General features: G+C 39.2%; 4 protein-coding genes across 6 annotated transcripts in view; 2 read left to right on the top strand and 2 right to left on the bottom strand.

Annotated features, from left to right (window-relative positions):
• The first annotated feature begins 5,449 nt into the window (after positions 1 to 5,449).
• Positions 5,450 to 7,022, top strand: LOC108067244 (uncharacterized). The gene is made up of 2 exons (XM_017156191.3): positions 5,450 to 5,631; positions 6,322 to 7,022. The coding sequence occupies exons 1-2, from the start codon at positions 5,480 to 5,482 to the stop codon at positions 6,788 to 6,790; spliced, it is 621 nt and encodes a 206-aa protein (XP_017011680.2). The 5' UTR covers positions 5,450 to 5,479; the 3' UTR covers positions 6,791 to 7,022.
• A 204-nt stretch (positions 7,023 to 7,226) lies between these two features.
• MEP-1 lies at positions 7,227 to 14,195 on the bottom strand. 2 transcript variants are annotated; one of them, XM_017156188.3, is made up of 7 exons: positions 13,944 to 14,195; positions 10,383 to 12,865; positions 10,062 to 10,319; positions 9,234 to 9,482; positions 8,989 to 9,168; positions 8,573 to 8,921; positions 7,227 to 8,221 (listed from the first exon to the last, which is right to left on the bottom strand). In XM_017156188.3, the coding sequence occupies exons 2-7, from the start codon at positions 12,798 to 12,800 to the stop codon at positions 8,217 to 8,219; spliced, it is 3,459 nt and encodes a 1,152-aa protein (XP_017011677.2). In that variant the 5' UTR covers positions 12,801 to 12,865; positions 13,944 to 14,195; the 3' UTR covers positions 7,227 to 8,216. The 2 variants fall into 2 exon arrangements, with proteins under 2 accessions (XP_017011677.2, XP_044250264.1); XM_044394329.2 differs by lacking the exon at positions 13,944 to 14,195 and having other exon boundaries at positions 9,234 to 9,479; positions 10,383 to 12,800.
• Positions 14,196 to 16,600: 2,405 nt separating this feature from the next.
• LOC108067245 (uncharacterized protein KIAA1143 homolog) lies at positions 16,601 to 18,880 on the bottom strand. Of its 2 annotated transcripts, XM_017156192.3 has the most exons (3): positions 18,634 to 18,880; positions 18,409 to 18,559; positions 16,601 to 16,872 (listed from the first exon to the last, which is right to left on the bottom strand). In XM_017156192.3, exons 1-3 carry the CDS (start codon positions 18,739 to 18,741, stop codon positions 16,655 to 16,657), a joined length of 477 nt encoding a protein of 158 aa, XP_017011681.1. In that variant the 5' UTR covers positions 18,742 to 18,880; the 3' UTR covers positions 16,601 to 16,654. The 2 variants fall into 2 exon arrangements, with proteins under 2 accessions (XP_017011681.1, XP_070070352.1); XM_070214251.1 differs by lacking the exons at positions 18,409 to 18,559; positions 18,634 to 18,880 and adding an exon at positions 18,108 to 18,277.
• Positions 18,881 to 20,920: 2,040 nt separating this feature from the next.
• The window catches only part of Pxn (Peroxidasin), a 38,503-nt gene continuing 32,292 nt past the window's right edge, over positions 20,921 to 27,131 (top strand). The window contains exons 1-2 of the mRNA XM_017156200.3: positions 20,921 to 21,072; positions 21,704 to 22,090. Of these exons, the coding sequence (XP_017011689.2) occupies positions 21,921 to 22,090 (170 nt within the window). The 5' untranslated portion in view covers positions 20,921 to 21,072; positions 21,704 to 21,920. The remainder of the gene's footprint in view (positions 21,073 to 21,703; positions 22,091 to 27,131) is intronic.

The following is a 27,131-nucleotide window of genomic DNA, read 5'->3' as shown; positions in this document are numbered from 1 at the left end:
ACTGTTCTTATCTGAAATGAGTTATCTAAATGTTTCTCCTTATAATAAAAATACAATTCTTTTTTTATAATACAGTTTAAGTATCATTAAAAATAAAACGTTTTATTTTATATGGAGCCTTATATCCTTTTAAGAACCCATTTTCTACCAAAAATCCTAATTAATGATAATATTTTAAGCCTTCAGTTTTCTGCGAATTCAGATCAATTAGTTTGAAACTTAAATATATCAAATAAAAACACCTCTTAACGAGGTAAAAAACTAGTGACGATCGCACCTTCAACATACAAAAGTTCTGATATCAACATTTGTGACGAAAAATTATTACACTCGTCATTAAATAGACTTTCTAATATTTTCTCATTCGGCCCGCCCTAGCAGACTATTCCAGCCTTTTTCCCTTCACAGGCATTTTCTATTGCAGCGTGCCGAATGAAAAAATATTAGAAAGTCTATTTAATGACGAGTGTAATAATTTTTCGTCACAAATGTTGATATCAGAACTTTTGTATGTTGAAGGTGCGATCGTCACTAGTTTTTTACCTCGTTAAGAGGTGTTTTTATTTGATATCAGAAGTTTTTGTTTGTTTACATTTGCTCTCATAGGAGCTAATATATACATTTAAATTTAAATTGGTCAATCATAATTTGTAAGCCATTGTATTTAAACAAATTAAGTTAAAAAGTATTTCAAAATACCTTTTAAACGAGGTATGGCACATGTCTGTACCTTTAGTAGTGTAGAACTTACAAACTAACGAAATTTAGCCATTTTTAGCTTTTTTCCCGCTAAAGTAGCGGCTTTTTCCAAAAGTCGTAGAACAAAAGATTCCTATATGGAACTCTTAAGTGCAAATTTACTGATTCCATGACCCTAAAATACAGTTCGGATACCCTCACACAAAATTCAATACTCAAGAAGCTTTAGTTGTTCGAGCTGCCAAAAGTGGCTATTTTCGTATAAAAATAACTTTTAAACGTGACTTTTTACAGTAATGTGTTATATACCAAAATTTAAGGAATCTCAAGGGCTATACAGTTTAAAGGTTTCAAGGAAATCGTTAGAGCCGTTTTTGAGAAAAATAAAAAAAAGCTAAAAAAAAAGTTTTAAAAAATTGTCTTTTGTTCATATCTTTTTAATTATTACATTTACACAAATTGCATATAGAAGGAGTTTATAGCATTTAAAAATACCTTTCAAACAAGATGCAGCACAAGTCTGTAGCTTTAGTAGTATAGAAGTTACGGTTTTCCGAATTTTAGCTATTTATAGCTGTTTTCCCGCTAAACTAGCGAGTTTTTCCAAAAGTGGTAGAACAAAAGTTTTTTATATCGATGTGATAAACGTCATATCAAATTTTCAGAACTTAAAAAACATATTTTGGACAAGTGGACAAGTGGACAAGTGGACAAACTGACAAACAGAATTAAATTTTCATTTTGGGAAGAAGAAGAAAATCTTATTTTGGCTATAACTTTTGAACGGAGCGTCGGATTTTGACAAATGACCCCTCATTCGACGGGTATTTTCAAAAGGAATACAACTAAAACATTGCGAGGGGGCATTTATCCCCACCGGCCCCAACAGCTCCAAATTTCGAAATTTTCACTTTTTCACTTTCACCGCTCTCTCTCTCCCAAGCCAATTGATTTTCTTAAAGTCTTGGTATGCAATCCTTTAAGTTTTTGCAATACCTTTCGATTGGTGTATTACTCATTACGATCGGACTATCACAGCAGATTTTCAATTTTGCGGCTATATAATAGTAGTCGCCTTCGCACACTCTCCTGGTGCGCTTCGTCACTACATGGACTGCCGTCCATAGTGATCCCAAGGATTTACGAATTGGAGAGCGTCTCAAATGTGCTATATGACCCAGGAGTTTTTGAGACTCATCTGAAAGCGCCGATGTTAAAGCCAAGTTGATTGTCTTAATTGTGGGAATTAACATATATTTACTAAAACAAACGCCAAATATAATTCCAAGAAGCCGATCAAAATAAAAACAAAAGCAGTCTGGAGACTTTGAAAGGCCAAAACAATTGGTATAAAAAAAGAAAACATGTCCATTCGAAAAACACGCGCTATAAACCGCAAAATATTTATGATAGATATGATATTTTGTATCATATACCATATCATATCATTAGTTCATTTTCTGCATTCCTTGGACTTACTGCACTTTGGATTACAATTACTACTGCGCCTCTTTAACACTTCATAATTAGAGCGGTCGCCATGAGATCACCGGGGCACAAAGTTGATATGCGAAATGTGCAAATTAATTTCGAAAATTTTCCGCTGAAACAAAAGGTCCAATGCTGAGGTGAAAACTTGTTGAAGAAACGTGCCTGGAAACCGATATTTGCCTCCATATCGAAAAACCGCAAAACGTTTACTGCCGCTTCGATTCGCCGGAGAAAGACTGCAGATCCAAACCAAAAAAAAAGCGAAGAATCCAGGCAGTCATGAATGAAAGTCAAGATCTGGCTGGTTATGCCGGAGATTGGGCGGCTTTAGGCGGTTAACTCTAGTGTGGGATAACTCGTATACCCGGTGGGTTATAAAAATCTTCAAAATTTTTAATTTGATTACAGATTTATGGGGCATGAGGCGGGGGATGTGCGCAATATCTCCACATCTGAACACTAATTCTGGCTATGAGTCAGCATTTTCTCGGTACAGTCGGAATTTCGAAATAGGGGACTGAATTTGTATGATATATCTAACAGATTTTGGAGTTTTGCGAGTTCCTAAGTGTCAGTTAAATTTATTAAAAATCGTCATACCCTGTTTAATTGAATTTAACTTACAAATATATCAAATAAAAACACCTCTTAACGAGGTAAAAAACTAGTGACGATCGCACCTTCAACGTACAAAAGTTCTGATATCAACTTTTGTGACGAAAAATGATTTTAGATGCGACTAAATAAGTACGCTACCTAAAATTTACTCGTTCGGCCCGCTTTAGCAAATATTTAATATCTACACGAATGTTTTTCTGTTGTAGCGTGCCGAATGAATAAATTTTAGGTAGCGTACTTATTTAGTCGCATCTAAAATCATTTTTCGTCACAAAAGTTGATATCAGAACTTTTGTACGTTGAAGGTGCGATCGTCACTAGTTTTTTACCTCGTTAAGAGGTGTTTTTATTTGATATCAGAAGTTTTTGTTTGTTTACTTTTGCTCTCATAGGTGCTAATATAAACATTTAAATTTAAATTGGTCATAAATCATAATTTTTAAACTATTGTATTTTAACGAATTAAGTTAAAAAGGCGTTGAAGTATTTCAAAATACCTTTTAAACGAGGTATAGCACATGTCTGTACCTTTAGTAGTGTAGAACTTAAAAACTAACGAAATTTAGCCATTTTTAGCTATTTTCCCGCTAAAGTAGCGGCTTTTTCCAAAAGTCGTAGAACAAAAGATTCCTATATGGAACTCTTAAGTGCAAATTTACTGATTCTATGACCCTAAAATACAGTTCGGATACCCTCCCACAAAATTCAATACTCAGGGAGCGTTAATTGTTCGAGCTGGCAAAAGTGGCTATTTTCGTATAAAAATAACTTTTAAACGTGACTTTTTACAGTAATGTGTTATATACCAAAATTTAAGGAATCTCAAGGGCTATACAGTTTAAGGTTTTAAAGGAAATCGTTAGAGCCGTTTTTGAGAAAAATAAAAAAAAGCTAAAAAAAAAGTTTTAAAAAATTGTCTTTTGTTCATATTTTTTTAATTATTACATTTACACAAATTGCATATAGAAGGCGTTTATAGCATTTAAAAATACCTTTCAAACGAGATGCAGCACAAGTCTGTAGCTTTAGTAGTATAGAAGTTACGGCTTTCCGAATTTTAGCTATTTATAGCTGTTTTCCCGCTAAACTAGCGAGTTTTTCCAAAAGTGGTAGAACAAAAGTTTTTTATATCGATGTGATGAACGTCATATAAAATTTTCAAAACTTAAAAAACATGTTTTGGACAAGTGGACAAGTGGACAAGTGGACAAGTGGACAAGTGGACAAACAGAAATTAATTTTCATTTTGGGAAGAAGAAGAAAATCTTATTTTGGCTATAACTTTTGAACGGAGAGTCGGATTTTGACAAATGACCCCTCATTCGACGGGTATTTTCAAGAGGAATACAACTAAAACATTGCGAGGGGGCATTTATCCCCACCGGCCCCAACAGCTCCAAATTTCGAAATTTTCAATTTTTCACTTTCACCGCTCTCTCTCCCAAGCCAATTGATTTTCTTAAAGTCTTGGTATGCAATCCTTTAAGTTTTTGCAATACCTTTCGATTGGTGTATTACTCATTACGATCGGACTATCACTGCCGATTTTCAATTTTGCGGCTATATAATAGTAGTCGCCTTCGCACACTCTCCTGGTGCGCTTCGTCACTACATGGACTGCCGTCCATAGTGATATATATTTAAAAAATTATCTAATTCATTTATTTAAAGATTATTTCAGTTATGATTTATATAATTTTTACCAGGCTATTCTTAATTTCTAATATCTTTATATATTACTTTATAAAATCGCAAAGTTTCAAAACATCTAGACAAATATTTTTCAAAAATCCATTTTAAAAAAATGTCTAAAAAACTTTAAATATTATATTCATAGATAACTTAAAATAATCCATTGTTTCTACACATTGAAGTTTGACTGTATTAAGCTTGAAGAAATTGAAATGAAATCCATCTTTAGTTTCTAGCACAAAGTGATCTTCCAAAGGTTGATGATATTTCTTTTGTTATCATACCGGGCGTATGCGTAATATTAACTTAGCATGTGATGCGAAGATAACTCTCACATTGCATATTAAAATGCAAAAGATTTGGAAGATTTTGCGGTCAAAGCACATGCCTACGTCAGCCGGGGCGTATGCGTAATGTGAATACACGGGCGCGTGTCCAGGCCACATGCAATAATCCCAATACTCCAATCCCGACAAATGCGTCACCCGTGAGGTGCAATGTTTATGGACTTATTTTTGGCCACATCCGAGAAGTAAACATCAGCCTGAGATTTGCGTAGGCAGCCTTAGTAGCCAATGGTCAATATTTGTGGGGATTCGTCTGGGGGACAGTCCCTGGGACACGCTCCCAAAACGAGCGCAATTAATTAGAGTCCCTCGAAAAACAATCGCCAGTTTCAGTTCGAAACGGAAGCCAAGTGCCTAGAAACTGGAGAACTGGCGAACTGGAGGCCCCGGAGAGTGGCAAACCTGTCGGGCAATTAACAGTTGCCGATAATTACGCGGAATCGCGCCTCGCCAGCCGAAGCTCCCAGCTCAACGGCCGTCGCTATAAAAGCGCTCCGATCTGCACTAATTAACTTTAAACGCGCGAAAGTCAGGCGAGGCACCGGAGCCACTATCCCAGCACAGAGCTACACAGCACAGGCCGTCGTCGTCTTCCTTGAGCACCAAAAAAGCCTCCAAGCCTAAGTCCCAAGATGCAGGTCCACCAGGCTGTGTTTGGAGCCGCCGTGCTCGGCATGCTGTTGGCCATCGGAGCCTCCCTGCCCGTCTTGGATGCCAGCTCGGGCATCGATAACGCCACCATCGAGGAGCTGAGGGCCAGCGTCAACGATACGCCCAAGAATCTGTAAGCCACAAATGATATAATATTAATTTCAATCAATTTTTGGAAAAGAAAATATAGTTTAGTCTTAGAACTTTGAGTTTTATAGGATTTGATACCATGATAAACAATTTAATATCAAATATTGAAGAACATTAAAACATTATAATAGAATTTTAATATCAGTATTTAGAAAAATAATTATTTTGTGGGTTTTATTAGAAGTTTAGAGGATTCAATACTATTGTATACAGTTTAGTATAAAATATTGTAGAACATTTGCAATTTTAATAGCAGATTTATAAAAATAACTACTTAGTACAGATTAATAGGATTAAATACTATTACAAACAATGTATCATACAACCGAATGTAGTATTTAAACATTATAATATAATTTAAATACCATAGTTTATAAACATAATTATAAAATTGATTTTACTAGGTACACACACTCTATTTATAAGGTTATTATGGACTTTACACCCTATGAAAGGAGACAAAATAGTGCTGAAAGCATTTTTAGTACGCATATTAATTTATTGTGATTTTTCGTCATCACCAAAATAGTGTTAATTACTTATAATAACACAAAACATAGATTTTTGTTAGTTAGAAATAACCAGAATTGGTTATTATCAAACTTTGAATAGATATTTTTACCACGTAGAAAGGTTTCTAACTGGTTTTCGGATTTATTTTCCTCTTTTTTAGCTATGTGGTCAAGGCGGTGGTCTATGAGATTGGCATCCTGACGGAGGTGGGCGAGAATGACACCAGTTTCGAGAGCCAGGAGCGCGTGGATCTGACCTTCTACGACACGCACAGCAACAAGAGCCACATCGATCTGGGCAACATTCCGCTACCCATCCAGACGAACGTCACCGGCCAAGTGCTGACCGGAATTGCACCCGTCAATCTGGGTGCCTTCAGCAGCCCCCAGGAATTGCTGGAGACCCTGCCCCTCACCGGTAGCATTGTGAACATCACGCACAGCGACACCGCCTTCTACCAGCTGAGCCGCTCCAACACCAGTGCCGCCGATAAGCCACAGATCCTGGATCAGGATGCGCTGGCCAAGCTCACGCATGCTGCTCAGTTGTTTCCGCCATCGTCGCAAATCGGCCAGTCGGTGCCCATCAATCCGGCCACCGATAATGAGGTGACGGAGCCCGAGGATTAGGATTCTCTCATCGTAATGCAGTGCGTTGCTCTCTCAAAACAACCATACAACCTATAAATATACTATAGATATACTTAGTTTTATGGCTTCACAAACACAGACTTACTTACTTAAGTAAAACTACAGTGCTAGAAAAGACTGGACGACAAGAAGAACCGGACATCACAAGGTTGGAATTTCACTTTTCTATTGTAAAGTAAAAATAAATTTCGCATTAGTGCTAGGTAAATGAGGCGTCTGTCTTTCCAACTGGTGTTATCTGGTCTCCGGTCGGTGCGAGGTGGTCATCGTAGTCATGTGAGTGGCGAATGCTAAAAGCATTCCAATCACTTCTCACCTCTGACGTCGGCGGATGGATCGGTAAACTAAGAGGCCCGTCTGGAACCCTTCTCCTCCTCCTCTCATCAAAAGTGCAATGAAAATCACATCCATGATCTTGGCATTTTTTATATTAACTAGGTTTTTAATTTTCTCATTTTCAGTTTGTTGGTTTGTTGTTGGTTGTGTGTGGTTGTTTTTGCTTTATAACTGTAGTACATGGGGGATCTTAGATGGTAATAGATGATATATACTTTAATATTAATAGATAATGTGTAATATAAATATAAGTTTAAACTTGTACACAAAAATTAAAATGTCGAACGTCTCTCAGATCAGTGTAGAAAAGTCCTCTGCCCCGTGCGCTTCGTTTCGTTTCGATTCGATTCGAGTAACTCTCTCGCCTACGCGCAAAAATAAGCTAGAAGATTTGAGAGGAGAACGAAACGAAAGCGAAACCGAACGCCAATTACTTTGGGGGGCAGAGGGACCTATTCAAAATGTATATACATACTGCAACACACATTTGGATACTCGTAGTTCTCGTATAAATAGTTTAGTTTTTAACTAATTTACATAGTCATCATGCTGACGATGCGCTCTGGCGGCTTCTTCATAATATGCTTTAAATATAATTATTAAATATATATATGTATGGTGTATGTGGTATATTTTAGTAGTAGCTACAACTTCAACTTATGTGCACACTCCAAAAACGTATGTAACTAAAATCCGTAACTAGTATCTCTATCTGTATCTATGCCGTTAGCGTTATGTGTGTATCGCGTATCCTGTAGCTGGATGTGTTGGTTGGTTGTTTGTGATTAAACCGCAGCAAAATACGGGCTACTCTAGTTTAGTCAGGGGTCACAGGTCAGGTGGTCAACACACTCCGGCCTTCCACTCTGCTCCTCCTTTTTCTCTTCCTTATCCGCTTCAGTTTCCTTTTATAATCTTGCTCTTTATACAATTCGACTTACAGTAGTAAAAGGGCGTGACCTTGGGCGGCAAGGTCGCGTTCGGCTTAAAAACAAAACTAATGTTAAAGCGCTGTCAATGCTGCAAACTTTTGCGAGATTAGGTTTTTGGTTGATCCAACACGCTCATTTTAATCTGCAAAGATAAAAAAAAATTTATAAATAGACGTCCATTATGGGAAATGCCAGCCAGAACATTTTTAAAGATAATACTAATCATTAGAAAATTCCAAGCTGCTTTGTCATAAATATAACTATTTTTATAGGTTATATGATTTAACTTTGTAAGAAAAGTTGCTTACTTTGACCGATTTTAAATAGAAATAATCAACAAAAGATTACAAATCAGATACATATTAGTTTTGACCAAACAAAATATTAATTGGTATTTTTTAGAAGTATTTTTACATCATTAAAAGAAAAAGTTTATAGTGTTTAAACAGCCTAAAATGTTCTACAATTGTTTTTGATTTAGAAAATCACGTACCTATGACATGACTCTCCATATTTGTGATGCGTGGCTTCGATGCGGGCTGTGGTATGATGGTGATCTCATCGTTGATCTTAAGCGGCTTTAGCAGCGAGTCGTTGGCCGCTCCCAACGAACTGCGCGACATCCCTGCTCCGGATCCCGACCCGCTGGACTGCGCGCTGTTCTTCTTGCTGTCCATCGCCTTCCTGGCCACGGTACTGTGGGCGGTGTACACGTGCGTCTCGAACTGTTTGTACATGCCGAAGGTCGCCGTGCAGACGGTGCACTTGTAGGACAGATGGGCGGGCTTCAGGGTCATGTGGTGATCGCGCGACACGTGATTCAGCAACTTCCATTGGTACATCTGGAGGGGAAAATACAGGTGATTAAAAATGGCTCCTTCAATTGAAATATTAATGAGTCTTATTTACCCTTCCACAAACTGGACAGCGTCCGGCATCCTTGCCCTTATTGGCAGCCTCCTGCATGGAGCTTGTGACCAAGCCATGTGAGCCCAGCAAGTGCCGCTCCAATCCCTGATCCGTAAAGAACCGGAATTGACACTTTTGGCAATTCAATGGTGGCCTATTGTAGATCATCTTGGGATGAATCTGTTTTAAAAATTTATTTTCATTAGTAATGTAGAAAATCGGGATAAATTGAAACTCAGCTGTACCTTCACTTTGTGCATCCATTGCATGTGGTTGCGCAGCTGCTCCAGATCCTTAATGTAGCCATCGCAGATCTCGCAGATGACAAACTGCGCCTTGTTGTTGCCGCTGGGACTCTGGCCGGGCTTCATCCCTGCAGCCGCCTGGGGCGCCTTGCTGGACGACGCACCCGCTCCGGCGCCCACCGAGCTCTGTCGAGGTAATGGCGTTATCGAGATGCTGGGCTGTCCGGCCATTGGCTTCTTGGAGGCCTGCTTTAATAAATAGTTATTCGATTAAAACCGGTTTGTAAGAGGTAACTACAATGTAGATGTTGATATACCAATACAAAGGAAGGAATTTTAATTCAAAATACTTAAGGTATAGAAAACAAAAGACTGACGGAAATGTATTTAAGATGAATAATGGAAAAATAATATGATGCAAAAATTAATGAATGACTAAATGCAGAATTATTCTGAGAATGAATGTTATTAAAAAAATATGAAAATAAAAAACAAGTTTTAAAGATCCTTCACTTAAGTGGAAAATGAAAAATAACAGAAAATAATAAAGTATTTTTATCAATATAGATAGTTTTATCAATTTAAATTTAAGTTTTAGCATTTAAATAATAACAAACAAATATAACTTCATTAGAATTAATGTTATTAAAAAAATATGAAAATAAAAAACAAGTTTTAAAGATCCTTAACCTATGTAGAAAATGAAAAATAACAGAAAATAATGAAGTATTTTTAACAATATAGATAGTTTTATCAATTTTAATTTAAGTTTTAGCATTTAAATAATTACAAATAAATAAAACGTTGTAGACTAACAACTTAGCTCACCTGGACAAGCTGACCGGCAGCCAGCTGGTAGCTGTTGGGCAACGAGAGACCCGCATTCATCGAGTTGCCTCCTCGCACGGGCGCCGGATTGCGCACCATATTCTGTTTGGGCGGCTGCGGGGCTCGCTGTCGCATCTTGGCCGCATTCTGGGCGGCTAACGCGGCTGCCTGCAGATTATTCCTGGCCTGCGCCGCCGCCTGCTGCTGTTGGATGTTGGCCAGAGCGGCCTTTTGTGCCGCCGCCTGCGCGGCCATGGCCTGAAAGAGATTAAGATTAAGATTAAAATACAAATCTCAACAGAATTCATTAAAGAAACCCACCTGATAGGCGGTGGCGGTGCCCACAAGACCGTGACGCGGCTTGATGCGCGGTATCTTGGCCGGTGCCTCCCAGTCGTTTGGCGGCGCCAAGTTCAACTCCGGCCGGAACTTCTTGGCGCACACGGGCTGATGGCGCGCCAGCTTCGCCTTGCCGTTGTCCTCGAACCCACAGTTGGGACACTGATGGTAGGGCAGTGGCTTTATCAGGCGCGCCTTAATATTATGCACCGCCTCCATGTGGTAGACAATTTCCGTGGCATTGCGGATCTCGAAGGTGCAGAAATTGCACTTGTACAGCACTCCGTTCATGTGCGGCGTCTCGTAGTGATTGGCCATCGCCATGGCGGACTCGGACTTGAAGTTGCAGAACTCGCAGCGCTTCATGCGGAACTTGAAGGGTGCGTTTTTCGTTTTCGAGGCCTGCAGATTGCCGGACAGCGCATTGATGGCCATCTCGAATTCCTTGGAATTTTGCACCTGTGCCTTGCGCATCTTGCGCTTCTGCAGACGCAGGAGATCCGCCTGAACGTATTCCTGGACGAGACCCACGCCAATGTCCATGAAGAACTTGCCCAAGGGACTCTCGAAATAGTTCTCCTGACCTGGCTTACTGCCACCGGGGTTATTTAAAGCCACTCCGCCCGCTGTGGCCAAGGCGGCGGCGGGTTTGATGGCCACTTTGAGGGCACTCAGGTCGTCGTTGGCCTCCTTGATCAGCACCTTGGTGCGCATGCCCGACTCCGAATCGTCGTCATCGTCTTCGTCATCATCATCGTCCGACTGCTCCGACCAGGATTCGTCGTCGCCGCGCTTTTTCTTTTTCTTCTTGCCATCTGCAGAAGAGGACGCCGCTTGATCCGCTGGCTTGTCCTCCTTGTTCTGCTCCGTCATCATGTCGAACTCGTCGCCCTTGTCCGCCTCGGCCAAATCCTCGGCGGACAGCGCATACTTGGTCTCAATGGCCTTGACCACCTCGCAAATGTTCTCGTGCGGCGGCTTCTCGTAGATGTAGGGCACAATGAAGGAGGGCGCCTCCAGGACGAACATGTCGTCGGTTAAACCGGGCAGCAGATTAGCATTGTTGGTCATGCTGGGCAGTCCTCCGGTGAGCGATAGCGTTGGGGGATTCAGCTGCACGGGGTTCACGCTCATGGGAACCAGTTTGGGTGGCACAACACCCAGATTGGTGGCCGCTCCCGTCACAGCATTCGTTATGGTCACCGGATAGATGTTATCCCGTGGTCCCGAGCCTGTCGAGCTACCATCGTGTGGCATCAGGGAGCGGGCATCCTTGATCGTCAGCTGTCCCATTCCCGAGGGCGTCGAACTGCGCTGCCTCTTGTGGCTCGGCTGCAGCTGCAGGTCATCCAGGTCGCTCTTGCGCTTGCCGCTGGGTGAAATACTTGGCGGTGTGTCATCCTCAATCACGACGCAGTCATCGTCGTCGTCATCGTCATCATCTTCCTGCATTGGCGGCGGCGGCGTGGCCTTAACTACTGGATTGAGTTTCTTAGCTGGCGGCGGTGGAGCTGGTGACTCTGTATCCGAATCGGAAGCTATCAGCACAGCATCGTCGGAGGATTCGCCACCGCTGGCGGAGGAGGAGGCCGGTTTGGCTGCCGTCTCGGTGGGCTTGGCCGGCTCCTCCTCCATTTCCTCGTCACTGTCCTCGTCCAGGTTGACCACTGCTCCTCCATCGGAGGAGGCAGCAGCCGCCTTGGCCTCTGCTAAACTGGCCTGACCATTCTCCTTTTGCTTCGGGCTGCTGGCAAAGCCATTCTCCTGCTTCTTGGGCTCCTCTGCTTCGCTGGGCAGGCTCTCCTCGCCATCTGCTTGTGGCTTCTTCCCGCTGACGAGGTCTTCCTCCTGGACTGTCGCCGCTCCCAGGGGATCCTCGGCCTCGCAGCTGTTCTCCGCCGTGCTGCCGATCTTCTCGGCCTCATCCTCCTCCTCCGGCTCATGATCTCCGTCTCCATTTGTGGTGGCCTCCTCCTCCTCCTGCTGCTCCTCCTCCTCCTCCTCTTCTTCGTCCAGCTTGGGCTCCTTGGAGCTGCTTGTGCTGGTGATCTGTGAGTCCTCGTCATCATGCTCCTCCACCTCGTTCTCCTCGCTCTCGTCCACCTCCATTATCTCCTCCTCGGGCGCTGGAGGAGGAGCTTGTGGAGAGGCCTGGGCCACATCCTCTTTGGCGATGTCCTTGTCGAGCTGAAGTTTCTCCTTGGAAGGCGGTTTCTCCTGTTCTTTGACCTCCTCCTCCTCCTCCTCCGCTAGCTTCTCTGTGGCCACCACTCGCTTTTCACACTTTTCATCATCGTCATCTGGACTGTTTTTGGACTGTTTGGGGGAACTTGATGCGCTGGCAAGCTTTGTCGTGGGCTCGGCCACGCCCTCCGGCAAAACGACATCGACTTCAGTCATTTGAGGTCCGTTCTCTGCTCCGTGGAATGTGCCCAAGTCGGTTTATCTTCCAGCTGTTTGTGTTTCTGCAAGAAATCATATGGAAATGGAAAAACTTAGTTTTAGGATCTCTTTCTTATAAATTGGGTTTTCGAAACAAATTTTAATGGGGAGCTCTTCTTTAGACCAACCGGAAAAATTGGCACGTAAAAGAAAACTAAAGTATCAAAAAGCAACGAATGAGCAGCACAAAGCGCAGCGGGCAAAGAGTAAAAATAAAAAGAGCTAAAACTGCAGAAAGAGGAGGGCGAGAAAGGGGCTGCGGAACAAGAAGAACAAGAGACGAAAAAAAAATTAACAATCACCGAAAAATATTTGAAAATCTAGGTGAATTAAAAAGGTGAATTCAAATAAAAGGCGGGCCAGCAACAACAACAACAAAAGAAGGGAAAGAGGAGGAAGGGGAAGTTCAAAGAATGGTTTAATACAAAATGGCTGCCATATTGGATTAAAACTAAAATACAATTTAATATGTAATGTAAGTATGTAAATGGATTTACACTGCGAGAAAAACTAGGAAAGGGCAAGGGAGTTATTGTTTGCCGATATATATGTAAGTTACCTATATACTATACATACATACAAGTATGGAAACTTATATATATTTATATGTTTATATGAAATGTTTGTATGTACAAACGAACAGTTACCGAGCAGAGCCAACAAAACGATTGACATACATACAGACACAAACGCACACACAACGCTAGCACATACAAATCTATATATACAACGGCATATAAATATATATATGTACGTTTGTTTGTATGGAAGGAAAGGGGCAGGGACGGAGGGCGGGGGGCGGCACGGATGACGACGTTTGGCTTTAGCTTTTTTTTTTAGTTGTTTTTGTTGCTCGGCTGGCGGCGTGGTGGAGTATACTACCGTTGTTGTTGTTGTACTTTTTTGGTACAGGAGCGTGTTTTTGCGCTAGTGTTTGTCTGTGTGTGTGTGTGCGGCGCTTGATTGCGTTTGTGTGTGTGTTTTTCTGCTTCTATGTTGGATCTCACCTTACTTTTAAAATTATACTTTTTATTCAAACTAGTGAAAACATTTTCCTACAGCTTTTTCGCATTGTTTGTTTTTTCCCCAGCCGCCACTTACATTCACATTTTCCCTCACACTCGGCAGGTTGTTGTTTTGTTTCGCCTCCCTTTTGCTCCCTTGATCACAATAAACAAAATAAATACTGGCCGAAAAATCTAGGATCGTTTTCGTGGCGAAAAAACACGGGGAAAATTCGAAAATTTTGCGTGGGGTTTTTTTTGTTGGAGAAAAAAACTGAGTGGAAAGAACGCCGAAGGCGGAGACACAAGAGACGAGCGAACGAACAAGCAGACAAGGCAAACTGGAAATGTGTGAGGCGAAAAAGCAAAAACAGAGTTGCAACGAACAGCCGGGTCGCGCGCAGGGTTGCACAACCTAATCGGCTATCGACTATCGGTCATCGATAACGCCTGGCGATTGCCGAATTGGCAATTAATTACATGCATTTAATTACATTTTTGCCTATTTTTCGTTACAAGAAAACCGCAAAAACATTTACTTTGCCGGCTGAGAAAGAGAGAGCTCTCTCTCAATGGCCTCTCTAAAATAGCGAATAACCGTGTGAGGCGCATGGCCCGCACACATGTGCCCAGGACTGCGTGTGTGTGTGTGCATGAATGGAACGGCGTGGAATGGGAGGGAAAACAAATTTGACAATTGTACGCGCGCCACGAACGAAATGAACAAAACAAAACTGAAACGGCATTGCTGTCGCCGGTTTTACTTTGATGGATTTATGCGAATCGGCATGTGCAGAAATTCAAATAGAGCGCGCGCAAAAATTCGTAAATGGCTTTTAAATATCGCAAATGAATATGGCAAATTGCAGCTATCCCGCCGCCCGGCCCCCTCGCCCCCCACACACACACACTCGCACACATACTAACCCATACTAGCGTCTTAAACTGTATACTCATCACGATACTTTTGCTGATGCTTCTTCTTTCTCCTCCAACTTATTTCAGATTACGCTGCCCCTCTCTTTCGCACCCACGGCCACCGGCATATATACAACCGTACATACCTATCTATATGTATACATACAACTAAATATGTATGTCCGTATGTAAGGCTCTGTATGTAAGTAAGTCTGTAGGTGTGTGTGTATGTCTGTGCGATTTGGTCTATATGCAAGTACAAAATTTGAAAGTAACCCGCTTGTGGCGCATTTTCCATCCCCTTCCCTTTCCCGCCCCACCCCCCTCGATCATCATCATCGAATCGGTCTGTAGAGGTCGAAGGGCATCCGGGAGGAGTAAGGAGGAGTAAGTGACCTAACCAATCCCCATTAAAGACCCCCGACCCCCAAACCCAAACCCAGGGAACCCAACTATCGCCGCACTTTATGTTATACATACACGTGACCTTTTTCGATATCAAGTAAATTAGCCAATTCATATTTCAGATTGAAAAGTTGGGCGAAAATTACTGCGACGGTTCGGTTTAAAAATCTTTAAAAGATGGTCTATCGGAACGAAACTAAAGATAAATAGATACATATTTAATGAGTTTGATCGTGAAATTGAGATGTAATTACCAACTTGGGCATGAAATTAAAAGATAGCCGATAAGTCCGAAATTTGGATCCTAGGTATTTAGAACTAACCTAAAGATACATTTTCATCAAGTTTGATCGAAAGTAAATTTGCCAATTTTAGGTTTGGTAAAACATCTAAAAAACAATATTATTTTTAAGATGTCAATAATTTTTTAAATTGGATTAATTTAAATGATCTGTACTTAATTTATTTTGAAGTAAATAATAATTATTTAGGTAATCAAATTATTGATTTAATCTTATTTATTTTTTTTTAATATAAATTTTTTTAAATTTCCAATTGCATTACAATTATTAATACAAAAATTAATAATTGTTAAAACCATTTAATTACAAGTTTGGGTAAAATCCAGATTCGGAATCAAACTTATTTACATAAAAAAAAGAACAAAGCAATTTGTATGAAATTGCATAAAGATATTAGGGCGTGACTCACTAAAAGAATATTGTGCCAATTTGTATGACTAACGATAAATGTATACTTTGCAAAATAATAGAGATTCAAAATGAGTCAATAATGTATTTTAAACAAAAAGTGGCATCAAAGTAGGATTAGTTTAAAGCGATTTCTCAATTTTCTCTGACTATCTTGATTATGTAAATTGGCAATTAATTTAAGAAGTCAAATAAGATTTTTAAAAAATGTTTTAATGCTTGAAAATACTATTTTATCTGTTTGAAAAACAGTAGGATTAATGTAGGAGTATTTATGCATTTTTGATGTCTAAAATTTATAGTGATCTAATATCTCATAGATTTATTTAAAAGTTTCAATAATTATCTATGATTAGTAAGAAAATTATTTCTTTTTCGTAAGCATTAATAGGTAGTACAGTAAAATGTATATAAAATAGAGACATATACAAGATTCAGATTAAAATTATACAATGTAATTTGGACTTAAATGTGAAATATAACGGGCAGTCCAGCTTTTAAAAATAACAAAATTACTGCAAGACTCAGAACTTTTTCGGTGAAATTATGATGCAAAATCTAAAACCTTTGTTTAACATAATGGCTGCGTCACTCTGACTTGGCTACTGATACTATACACATGCAAAACTCGATATTTAACCTACAAAATTCACATGGCAACAAAGAAAAACTAGAAGCTAAGTTAACAATCATTTACAGTTTTTGCCCTAAATCTCTCACCTTAATCATTCGCTGCGGGTTAACTTGGCTAGTGGAAGTTATGGCCGAATAATCTTCAATCCTCGGCCGTCTCGTCCTCTTCGTCCTCGTTGAAGGACAGCTTACTGCTGGCGGCCTTGGATTTCTTGCTCTTTGATTTCTCTGATTTCTTTCCGGATTTCTCCGACTTCTTGTTGCTTCCGGAGGGCGACTTATCTTCCTCGAAATTTGTCTGCTTGACACGCTGCTTGAAGACTATGGGCTGGGTCAGATCCGCACGCTTTTCGGCTAATTCTGGAGAAGATGGAAAAAGGTAATTAGTAAAAGCTTGGAGAACTTACAATATTTCTAAATGAATAATTGAGAATTTTTACAAAGTTCATTGACATTATCTTGTCATGTCAGTGATCATTCTATACTGAAGATGTATTATTTGGAGATGTGTTGAAAGTATCTTAACGTTTTTAAGCATAATAAAGGATTAATCGATTTGAAATTGTAAATCTTTTAATATTCTATATTTTGTTATAAGGTTGTTTGCATTGAACTTGGTACATTATTCGATCTGATAATGTTTCTGGGCTTTAGAATAGCATAAAGTGTTATGAAAACGAAAGTTCATGCTGATTAAGATGCTTTCACTTATTAATTGGTTCAGAAAATGGATTCAAAAATTTTAACAAATTAAATTATCTTAAATATTTATAATCTATTTTTTTTTTTAGATTCAATAAAAAGAGAAGTGTGGAGTATTTGGTTTTTCTAACGATTTAACAGATCGAAAAATGTATCTGGGTTTGAAAAATTGCAGCATGACGAAGGTTGGAAAATCAGAACAGACCACCCACTGAACCCCCCTAGCCCCTCTTTAGCCCCCCCTTTTTCCAAGCAGCACCCACAAGATGTTTTTCTCGGCCCTGGTAAATCCCCGCCGCCTCCGCCGCTCCTCCTCCTGCTGCTCCACCAACTGATTCGCAACCCGCCCCCGCTGCTCCGCCGCCCCCGCCACTGCCTCCTCATCCGCCCCTTCACCTCCCCCTCACCCCCTCTTCCTCCTCCCTCGCCTCCACCACGTCGTCAAGCCACTTTGGCCCGCTCTTTTTCTCTCTGCTCGCCTGCTTCTGCTTCGTTCATCATTGTCTCTCCGCTTTGGCCTCCTCCTTCATCCGTTCGTTCTTGCCCACGTTGTTTTCACCCGATTTTCTGCAGGGGCGGAGGGAGCAGGGGGGGGGGAGCGGAAGAGCGGCAGCTGTTGTTAACTTCTTTGCCGGCTGCTTTATCGGCCCGCCCGCTTTGCCAACGATTTTCATCACATGTTTTGCTTTAGCGGAGCCCCCAATGAAAATGTCAGTGTGTATGCCTCGTCGGCTAGCTGTTCTATGTGTGTGTGTGTGAGTGTGTCTGTGTGAGGGGTGCTCCGCTGGGCAAAAAAGGGAATCTTTGGGACGGAAATTACTTCGATTACCATGGCAACGGGGGCTTTAAAAAAAAGGGAAATTTAAGCAGCCTTTCAAAAAAAACACACCTACTTTTTGCAAAAAAACGGCTGTTCATGCACTACCGTTATATTTTCATTGGCAAAAATGCACAAACACACGCGCGCACATATATACAAACGTACATATGTATATCTATTGGATATATGTAACGCTGGGCAGAAGAAGACAACCGCTCGATTCTGACTGAAAAGTTAAACTGAAAGACAAACTACAACATCCTACCTACGCACACACGTGCAACTGCCGCTGGCTGTTTGTATGTATGTCTGTATGTGTGCGAGCGTGTAAGTATGTATTACGTAGATATGTATGTACGTAAGTATGTACCGACCTTTGGCGGCCAACAGTTTCTCCGTTTTGGCCTCTTCGGCGGAGAGATCTCCTGGCTTGAGGACCACCACCTGCGGCAGTTCGTCCTCCCTTTCCGGCCGGGAATCCTCCCCAGAATCGTAATCCTCCTGGTCGGTCTCCAAACGCTGGCGCTATTACGGGATTTACATTACAATTCCGCCCGGATTACAGATTTCTCCCCCCTTTTCGAAACCAGAAAACTCACCTTGGTTTCTATGCTGGGTCCTTCTTTGTAGCCAATCTCCTCCTTTAATTTCCTCAAAAAACTCGGTTCCTGCGGCTTAACGTACGATATTTGGTTGCGCTTGGACATATCAGTAAGTATTCAGCTGCTAAACATTGCACTTTTCGGCTCGCAAAAATACAATTTCTATTTGATAAGGCAAACGAAAAACATCTGTTTATCGAACTGTGTTGGCTAACGCGCCTTAACAACACTTTTGTAAAAACACAGAGAGTACAAAGAATAATGAATATATTTAGTAAGTCCAATTCTATTAGTTGTAAATTTTAAATATAAGCTTGCTTTATTATTATTTTAAAGCCCATGTTTTTATTGTTTGTTTGCTATCGATAACAGCGATAACCAACAGCTGTGCTAGAGATGGTTAAATGGCGCCGATAATTCGATAGAACCTTCTTAAGTTTATTTCCAAAGTGGAAGCACCCTGTAGACCAGCTTTGAAACACCCTGTGGACTGGCGCTTCGGGGGCGCCAAAATTTAAATTAAATTAAATAATGGGCAAAAAGAACTGATTGTTACGGTTTATTGTTCGAAATTAAAAAAAAGAAAATTAAAATAATTTAAGTATCAAAAACTAAAAAAATTCATTGAATTTATCATTAAATAAATTTGTTTCCCCTGCCCAACTGAAATATTCCTCGAGAAAATCTATTTTCCCCAGACATGCAATCAATTTGCGAATAGATTTGTACTTCCTTTCGCTTCCTTTTTTGGCCAATCGAAAAAGTGGGCGCATAAAACTGTCGCATAACTTGCAAATTTTCCGCTTCACCTGGAATTCGATGCCCCGAAACAGAAATTTGATCGCAACTGACAGCAAAACAATACACAGCGGCATTCATCAACGTCATTTTGCGATGTCGTATGCACAGCTTCCTCCCCATTTGATCCCCTTTACCGACCCCCCTCCTCCTATGGAACATAATAAATCATCTGCAAATTGATTTCAAAACTTCGACAGCTAACCAAAAAAGTGCTGCCGAAAAATAGAGGCAAAATGAAAACTGCAGCAAAACGGAGAAATTTTATGAGCTGCAGCATATGTTCGAAAAAAAAACAAATAGGATACAGTGACAAAAATTGATTTATTTATTCTGAAAAATTACTAGATTACATAAATCCTTTAACCTTTACTATAAACATAAATTCTTATATTTATATTTTACTTTTTCCATATACCTAAAAATATTTGTAGAAATGTATTAAAAATATAAATGGAAAACCAAAAATATAACAATTTAAATCTGTTTGCATACAAAAATAAAGTTATATTTTTATAAAAACAATATGTACCTATATTTTAATACATTAATATAAATCCATAAATTGTAATACACAAGATGTGATATCTCTTCATATATGATCTATAATGCATAATATTATCTACATAATAAATGCTTTTTAATTAACCAAATTACGCTTATCAAACATCAATATAAAATCGAAAGCTTTTAGTATGTAAAATATTTAAAATATCTTCTATTATTCTTTCTCTGTGGGGGAATCCCGCTCGGAAACAAAAATGAAACTCCGTTTTCTGCATTCTGGCACGCTTTGAATGCGCTTCGCTCCCCCCCAAAGGGTTTTCGCCGGTCCCCGAACTAATATCAAATTGATAGCTTTTAAATTTGATTTCGCGTCTTATCACCGACCGCTTAAGCGAGCAGTTTCGGATGTGCAGAGACCCTCTATGACTTCACGCCCCCTATCGGAACCCCCCTCCCCTCACCGCTCTATGGATAGAAAAACAAATGGAGTGTAGCAGGGATGAGGGATGAAGGACCGCCACCCCACTCATGCATTAAAAATGAGGATGGCAGAGCATTTGATGCTGTGCAAGTGCAACGTGGCGTATGCTTGTTGTGTTTTGTTTTGCTCGCTTTGCGTCCGCATTGAAAATACATTGAAAATGCCGGTGCAACACACAAGTGTTTCGGCCTTGATACGATATGCGATATAGGTAGTATATAGTATATACCATATGGGATATAGCGCCATCCATCCGTCCCATGCAGGCCTCATATAGGCTTAAAAATCACATGCTGCCGGCCAACTAATATCGAGAACTCTTGAGAACCCAAAGAACCCAGTGCCTCAGCCTCAGGAAAATGTTATCACAGTCTGCATCCGGCACGGAGTCCTCTGCCCCTGCTGCCGCCTGTGATTCTGCCTCCGCCTCTGCCGAAGTGCAACTCGGCGACTCGGTTCATATTCCGCTTTTCAGTTTTCAGTTCCTCGGCGCTCAGATGCTAGTCGGCATTTGGCGCGTGCAGTTCACTTCACTCGGTCGAAAATTCGGAAATTCCCCGGACTCGTTTAATAACAAAATAGCGTTCTAAAATTAAACATTTCGCGGAGGCCCTGAGAGAAAATATCAGTTAAATCGTTGACATTTTTTGGTAATTTTTCAAAGCAAATAAGAGAAGACATTTTCAAATTTTGTGAACTCAAATCAAAATACCAGTGAATTTTTAAATGCAATACAAATAATCTTAAAAATATTTTTTATACATAACTTTGCCAGACGTTAATCAAAAATACTTAAAAAATGTTACTGCTTAAAAACAACAACTTTACTTTTAATAATTAAATTTAAACCTGTGAAAAATTTAAAAATATAACTTTAATTTCATATTTCCTATTCTGTTTAGATCTTTATTCAAATATTTAAAAAATTAAAAATGTATCATAGCATAAATAATGATCAAGGCAACACTTATACTTTTATTAGTAAAAAACCTTTATCATGATTATTTAAATTGCTTTTTCAAATATCCCAAAAATTAGTTTCATAAACTGGATTTTTTTTTAATACACATTTATTACAAATGTGGCAAAAACAGTGATTTTTTTAAATAGTTATTATTTAATTACATATAAAATCTTAAAAATGTCTTAAAATAAATTAATGACCTTTAACACATTATCGGAGCACATCAAAATATTTTCAAGTTTAATAGGACTTCATGCTAAATCAGATCAAATTATTTACGATACCAACTGATATCTCTTGGCTTTCTCTTTGTGTAGCTGTGTGAGTTTTGTGTGCGATATGTAAGCCGCACTGGAGAACACAGTGTTTTAGGGACCACATTCGGTGATAAACAGCCAGTGGATAAGCGAGTGGTTGAAACTTCCGCCCGTGGAAGGCGATTATCGTCGCGACGTTGTTTTGCCTTGAACAGTTCTTGAAATAATAATAATATCCATTTTGGTGAGAAGTGCGTGAGTTTTGACTGCCCTCGAAATGCGATATCCGCTGCTCCTGCTGCAGCTGCTCGGCCTGGTCCTCCTCTATTCCGGAGGAGTCCAGTCCGCCTACTGCCCCACCGGATGCAACTGCCTGGAGCGAACCGTGCGCTGCATCCGCGCCAAACTCAACGCCGTGCCCAAAGTGCCCCAGGATACCCAAACGCTGTAAGTAATCCATTAGCTTCGGGAGGAGGTCTTCACATAAAAATGTAAATAAAGAAAAATATATCCCGAAAATTTCTTAGGAATCCAACTTAATATTAATATCTATTATCTATTAATATCGTAAAACTTTAAACCAAAAAGTAAAGTTACATTTAAAATTCTATGAACATTTTTAAAAGGTTTTTCATGTTATGAAAGCTAAAAATGCGAATTGAATTTTAATTCATTAATTTATCAGCAATTTATTTCTTTCAATTCATATTTAAACAAAAAACTTAAAATTATGACCTAAAACATTTTTGCCATCAAAATAATCATAAAGCTGTTTAAAATTTATAATATTCAAATCAAAATTAAAAGTTGTACCGAAATAAATATTTAACAATATAAATATATTTAAATAACATTTAATTATTAAAACAAAAATTAAAAAGTTGTAAAATTCAAAACGCATAATTTGTCCCAAAAAGTTGGCTAAGTAAAGGGAGCATTTTGAATTCATTTATCAGAAGTAGAAAACGTGACTGCCAAATGGACTTTTAATATTTGTTCTTTGCCCAACTTTGGCTTCTAGTTTTTCCTTCCTATTCGTTGAGTGTACATAAATCAACGCGGGAGTTGGCTTGCAAATCCATAAATTAGTTTTTAATGTTTTCTGTGCACGCTGCGAAAAGTTGACAGCGTTAATTTGACGCCCCCTTTCTGCAGCTCCTCCTCAGGAATCCTCCTCGGGAATCCACCTCCTTCCCCATGAATCTTCCGCTGAGCTACGCTATGTTGACTCAATTAAACGGATGTCTAACCGGCGAAAGCTGACTGGGATTTGTATATTTATCACGCTGCCGCCTGACGCGTATTTGCATGCATGTGCAATATTTCTGACGTTGCATTTATTTTCGAAAATGTCAGCAGTTTTCGCATGAATTTTCGGGGCAAACCACCACCCATCGCATACAACTTGGCAAATGTTTGTGGAGCATATGCATATTTATGTAGGCCGGGCCGTCGTGCGGCATGTCCCCAAAAACCCCGGCGAAACATCCTTGCGAACCTCGCATCCTCGCATCCTGGTAAAATTCACCAGCTGCCGTAGCCGGCGGCAAGTTATCATCAGACAGACGGACAGAAAAACAAGAAATCCGAAGCAAGATTTTCGTGGTATTTACGGAGAATTCAATTTCCACGGTGGGTTGAGCTGGGAAACGCGGGAAAATGCGGGGAAAAAGCGCAGGATTTCCACTGTCAGGTGCAAAATGCATCCTTACCAATGGGGAATAGGTGAAGCCACTCACTTCACGTGTCAACGAATTTCGGGATAGCCTTAAATAAATCGATTTTATGGGGCTTTTGACAAGTCCAAAGAGCACTCAAACGGGGGAATATTATTTACAGATTGTTGTCATAAGTTGGTGGTAAAGTGTTTTCGTAAAAATATGAAAACTTGTATAAAATAATTTAATGACTTTTTAGGGGAATTTATAGCTGTAAAAAATACATTTTAAATGGTGGAATAATATTATCAAAGAGCATTTCCTTTTTCACCTACTGGAGGATTTTAAAACTCCTGACAGGTGCATAAAAACCTCTCTTGTTGGGGAAAATAGGTGAAACCAATTACTGCACATGTCAACGATTTTGGAGTCCCCAAATAAATCGATTTTGTTAATTAATTTTATCTAAGTGACTGTTATTTTATTTTTGTATGACTTTTTGTATATAAACTGCTGAAAAAAAAGCAAAATTAAATATTAATGAGGCAATGAAGAGCTTTTTAAACTTACAAACTTATAAATTAAACCAAAATTGTATCCATTAAATTCAAAGGGGTAAAGTGTTTGATTTTAATATTGAACAGGCAGAACTCATAAATTGCATGATTAAATGTGGAACAAACATTTGCAGCTGCCAAAACATTTTAAATCCTTTCACATAAACACTTTTTATTTCATTTGATTGGCTATTGACACAAAGCAATAAATATATTTTATTATATTTCCTATTTGACAGGTGCCAAAAGTTTGAATGGTTAGCTAACGTTAGCAATTTAAAATATAGAAAAAAAAAACAAAATAATATGCAACCACTGCATCCATTAATAATTGAGTTAACCAACGTATTGGGACAAAGCGAAACTATGTGCAACAAACAACAATGCCTTTGTAGTTAAATATTCTATTGTATAATGTCTGATTTGCATATCATTGCCTGCACTTCCCCCAAAGAATCCTCACATCCATTTGCAATCTCACTCAGAGAATCACATCCTTTGCCATTTGTTTGGCTCGCCACACAAACAATTTCTCAAAATGGGTGAAAAGTCTGGAAAAATTGCAGGAGGAGGAGGAGGAAAAGCATTTGGCAGTACTTAAATTAATCTTCATTTTAAATAAGGTGATGGCTGCATAATTTATCATGCCTCGAGAGCAACAGCATTCGCATCCGCACACAACAATAGAAAAAATCTGAAAAAAAAGAGAGAGAACAACTTTTCCACTCGCTTTTCATTTATTTCGCAGCCGACCCGTTGCACACTTTTAATTAATTTGTTTCATTTATTACTGCATGTGTCTAAAAGTTGCTCTTCCCGTTGTTTTTCCCCCCTTTAAGCACATGTTTGTGCATTTTGCTCTGTCTACTCAGATTCCTTTGCTTTCTTTCCATAATTCTCAAAAATGTTTTTTCGGCAGTCGACGCAAAAATATGAGAACACAACAAATTTCCCAGGCGCAGAGACAGTCTACCATTTTATGGCTCACACATGCCAGCTTTCGGGTCTTCATGAAAATATTCTTGATTTCATTTTCTTAATGGCGCAAATTTTGTTTACAATTTCTGTCCGGAGGTCAGTGGAGATAAATGTCGGCCAAACATAAAAGAGACGTTGTGGAAAATAGTTAATGCAGGAAAAAAGAGCTGCGAAAATAGGGGAATTTTAAGTGAAACGAAGACACCTGAGAAAAATACGAATTATTTAATTAAGATTTATAATTTATAAAACTTAAAATTTTTCATCTTCTCACAAAAAATTAAAATTAATTTTCGAATGGATCTTCAAAAGAATAAATGGGTATTTTTAAGTGTTTCGTTTCTATAAATTTCTATTAACTTCTTTTAGTTTTGTTGTATAAATATTTTAAATAGATTTTTTAATGTTATTCGTAAATATTTTAATTTTTTTTACAAATATTTTAATACTTTTTCATAAAAAATTTATAAAATATTTTTTTAAATATTAAAAAATTGAGAAAAAATGTATTGACTCCATGGATGTGAATATAATTTTTTCTTTACTATTTCTCCGTCCAAAATATCTTAAATTGTTGTACATTTTCTTAACGATCCTTAAGATCGCCTCCTGTAGTTTTCCATTCAAAGATTCGCTGTCAAACGTTCAAAAACCTTTTCAGCAAATTCCTTTTCTATTTTGCACACTTCAGCTTCCGTTGGCGTTTTCGCTTCAATTTAATGTTGCTGCAGCTGAAAACCTTCTCAAGGCCTAAGCCACATTTCACTTCTTTCAAAGTGTCCATCCATCAGGCATAAAGTCGCTGCCTTCGCAGCAGCCATTGAAAGTTCTCTTGCGGGATGGAGATGGAGGGGTCATAAAAAATACTGCACCACCCACCGAAAAACATCCTTTTTATATCCTTGACTTGCCTCGAACAAAAGAAGGCCCAAACATTTTTTGGCCCTCACATCCCGTGTGTATTTAAACTGGCAACTAAATGGAAGTCGAAACTGTGTAACATACGGCGGCCATTCGCCTGAATCATTCATCTTGCCACGCCCCCACGCCTTCAACCGCCTCCAAACGCCCACTCACATGGCAGCTGTTAAAAGGGGCGTTTTTTAGGGGGCATTTCTAACAGCACCCCCTTTTTCCCTCCCATTTTTTCCTGTGAGCTAAATAAATGCACTTGATTTTATTTCATGATGATGCATTTTTAGCTGACCTCCCATAAAGCACACATCTCCTCTACTTCTTCTTCTTCCTCCGCCGTGGAGGCAGTTGCTTTGTCATTATTCCCGGGATTGAGGAGCTCTCCCAGTGGATTTACCCACTTTTATTCCCAGAACCCCCTTCAAACCGACTTTGCTTTTAAGTACTGAGAAAAATTGGTTTTCAATGGAAAAGAAAGTGGTGGGGGAAAAAAATTATATAGATATTAATATCAGATTGGATTTCTTATCTCATAATTGTTTGTTCTCCTTTATTTATTAAAAATTATATTACTTTTTTCCATAAAAAAATAATAAAGTGTATACACTACAATACAATATACAATATCCTATAGGATATTAAATTAATCTGATTAAATTTTGTTTGTGACCAAATATTTTTTGAGCACTTTTTTGAAAGATTTTTAAAATTGTTTATCTTAATATCCCAGAGATCTAATAAAAATCATCTGCATTTTTTTTTAAGTATATTTTAAACTGTTTTTTATATATTTATTTCGTAGACACTTTTTCGCTCACTGCACAATTTGTTGAAAAGACGAGCACATAAAACGCAGATGTAGTCAAGGCATATGAACTAAATCTGTTCTCCGGCAGCATCTCTCTGCCACACATGCCATCTAATAACTCGGGCATTATGCACATATGAAATATATCTCATATATTGCTGGACTGACTTGCCACGCCCCCTCCTTTCCCAACACTCCCCTCTTGCCGCCCACAAATGCGGTGTGTCAAAACAAAAGTCGCCGCACGTTGCATGCATGGCATATTAAAAAGTTTGATTAGCGTCCAGTTCGCTGGCTCTGCCACGCCCGCCGCACCGCCCCTTTTGGACAATATACCATAGCGTATATATATAGAGATATATATATATGAACATGAACATGAATATTTGCCATGGCTTTTTTTTTGGGCATCAACTATTTGCGAAAACTATTTTGCTAGCAAAAATGTTTCAACTCCCCTGTTGCTCCTGCTTTTATTTCATTTCGGCCAGTATTTTCTACACAGAAAAAAAATTTATATGAAATTGACCCCATCAACATTATTTTATATCAATAAAAAGCCGATATGATTG

Source organism: Drosophila takahashii, chromosome 3L (assembly GCF_030179915.1).
Source record: "Drosophila takahashii strain IR98-3 E-12201 chromosome 3L, DtakHiC1v2, whole genome shotgun sequence".
NCBI classification, from domain to species: domain Eukaryota; kingdom Metazoa; phylum Arthropoda; class Insecta; order Diptera; family Drosophilidae; genus Drosophila; species Drosophila takahashii.
Note: the sequence above shows the minus strand (reverse complement) of the source record. Positions and strands in the feature narration are given on the sequence as shown.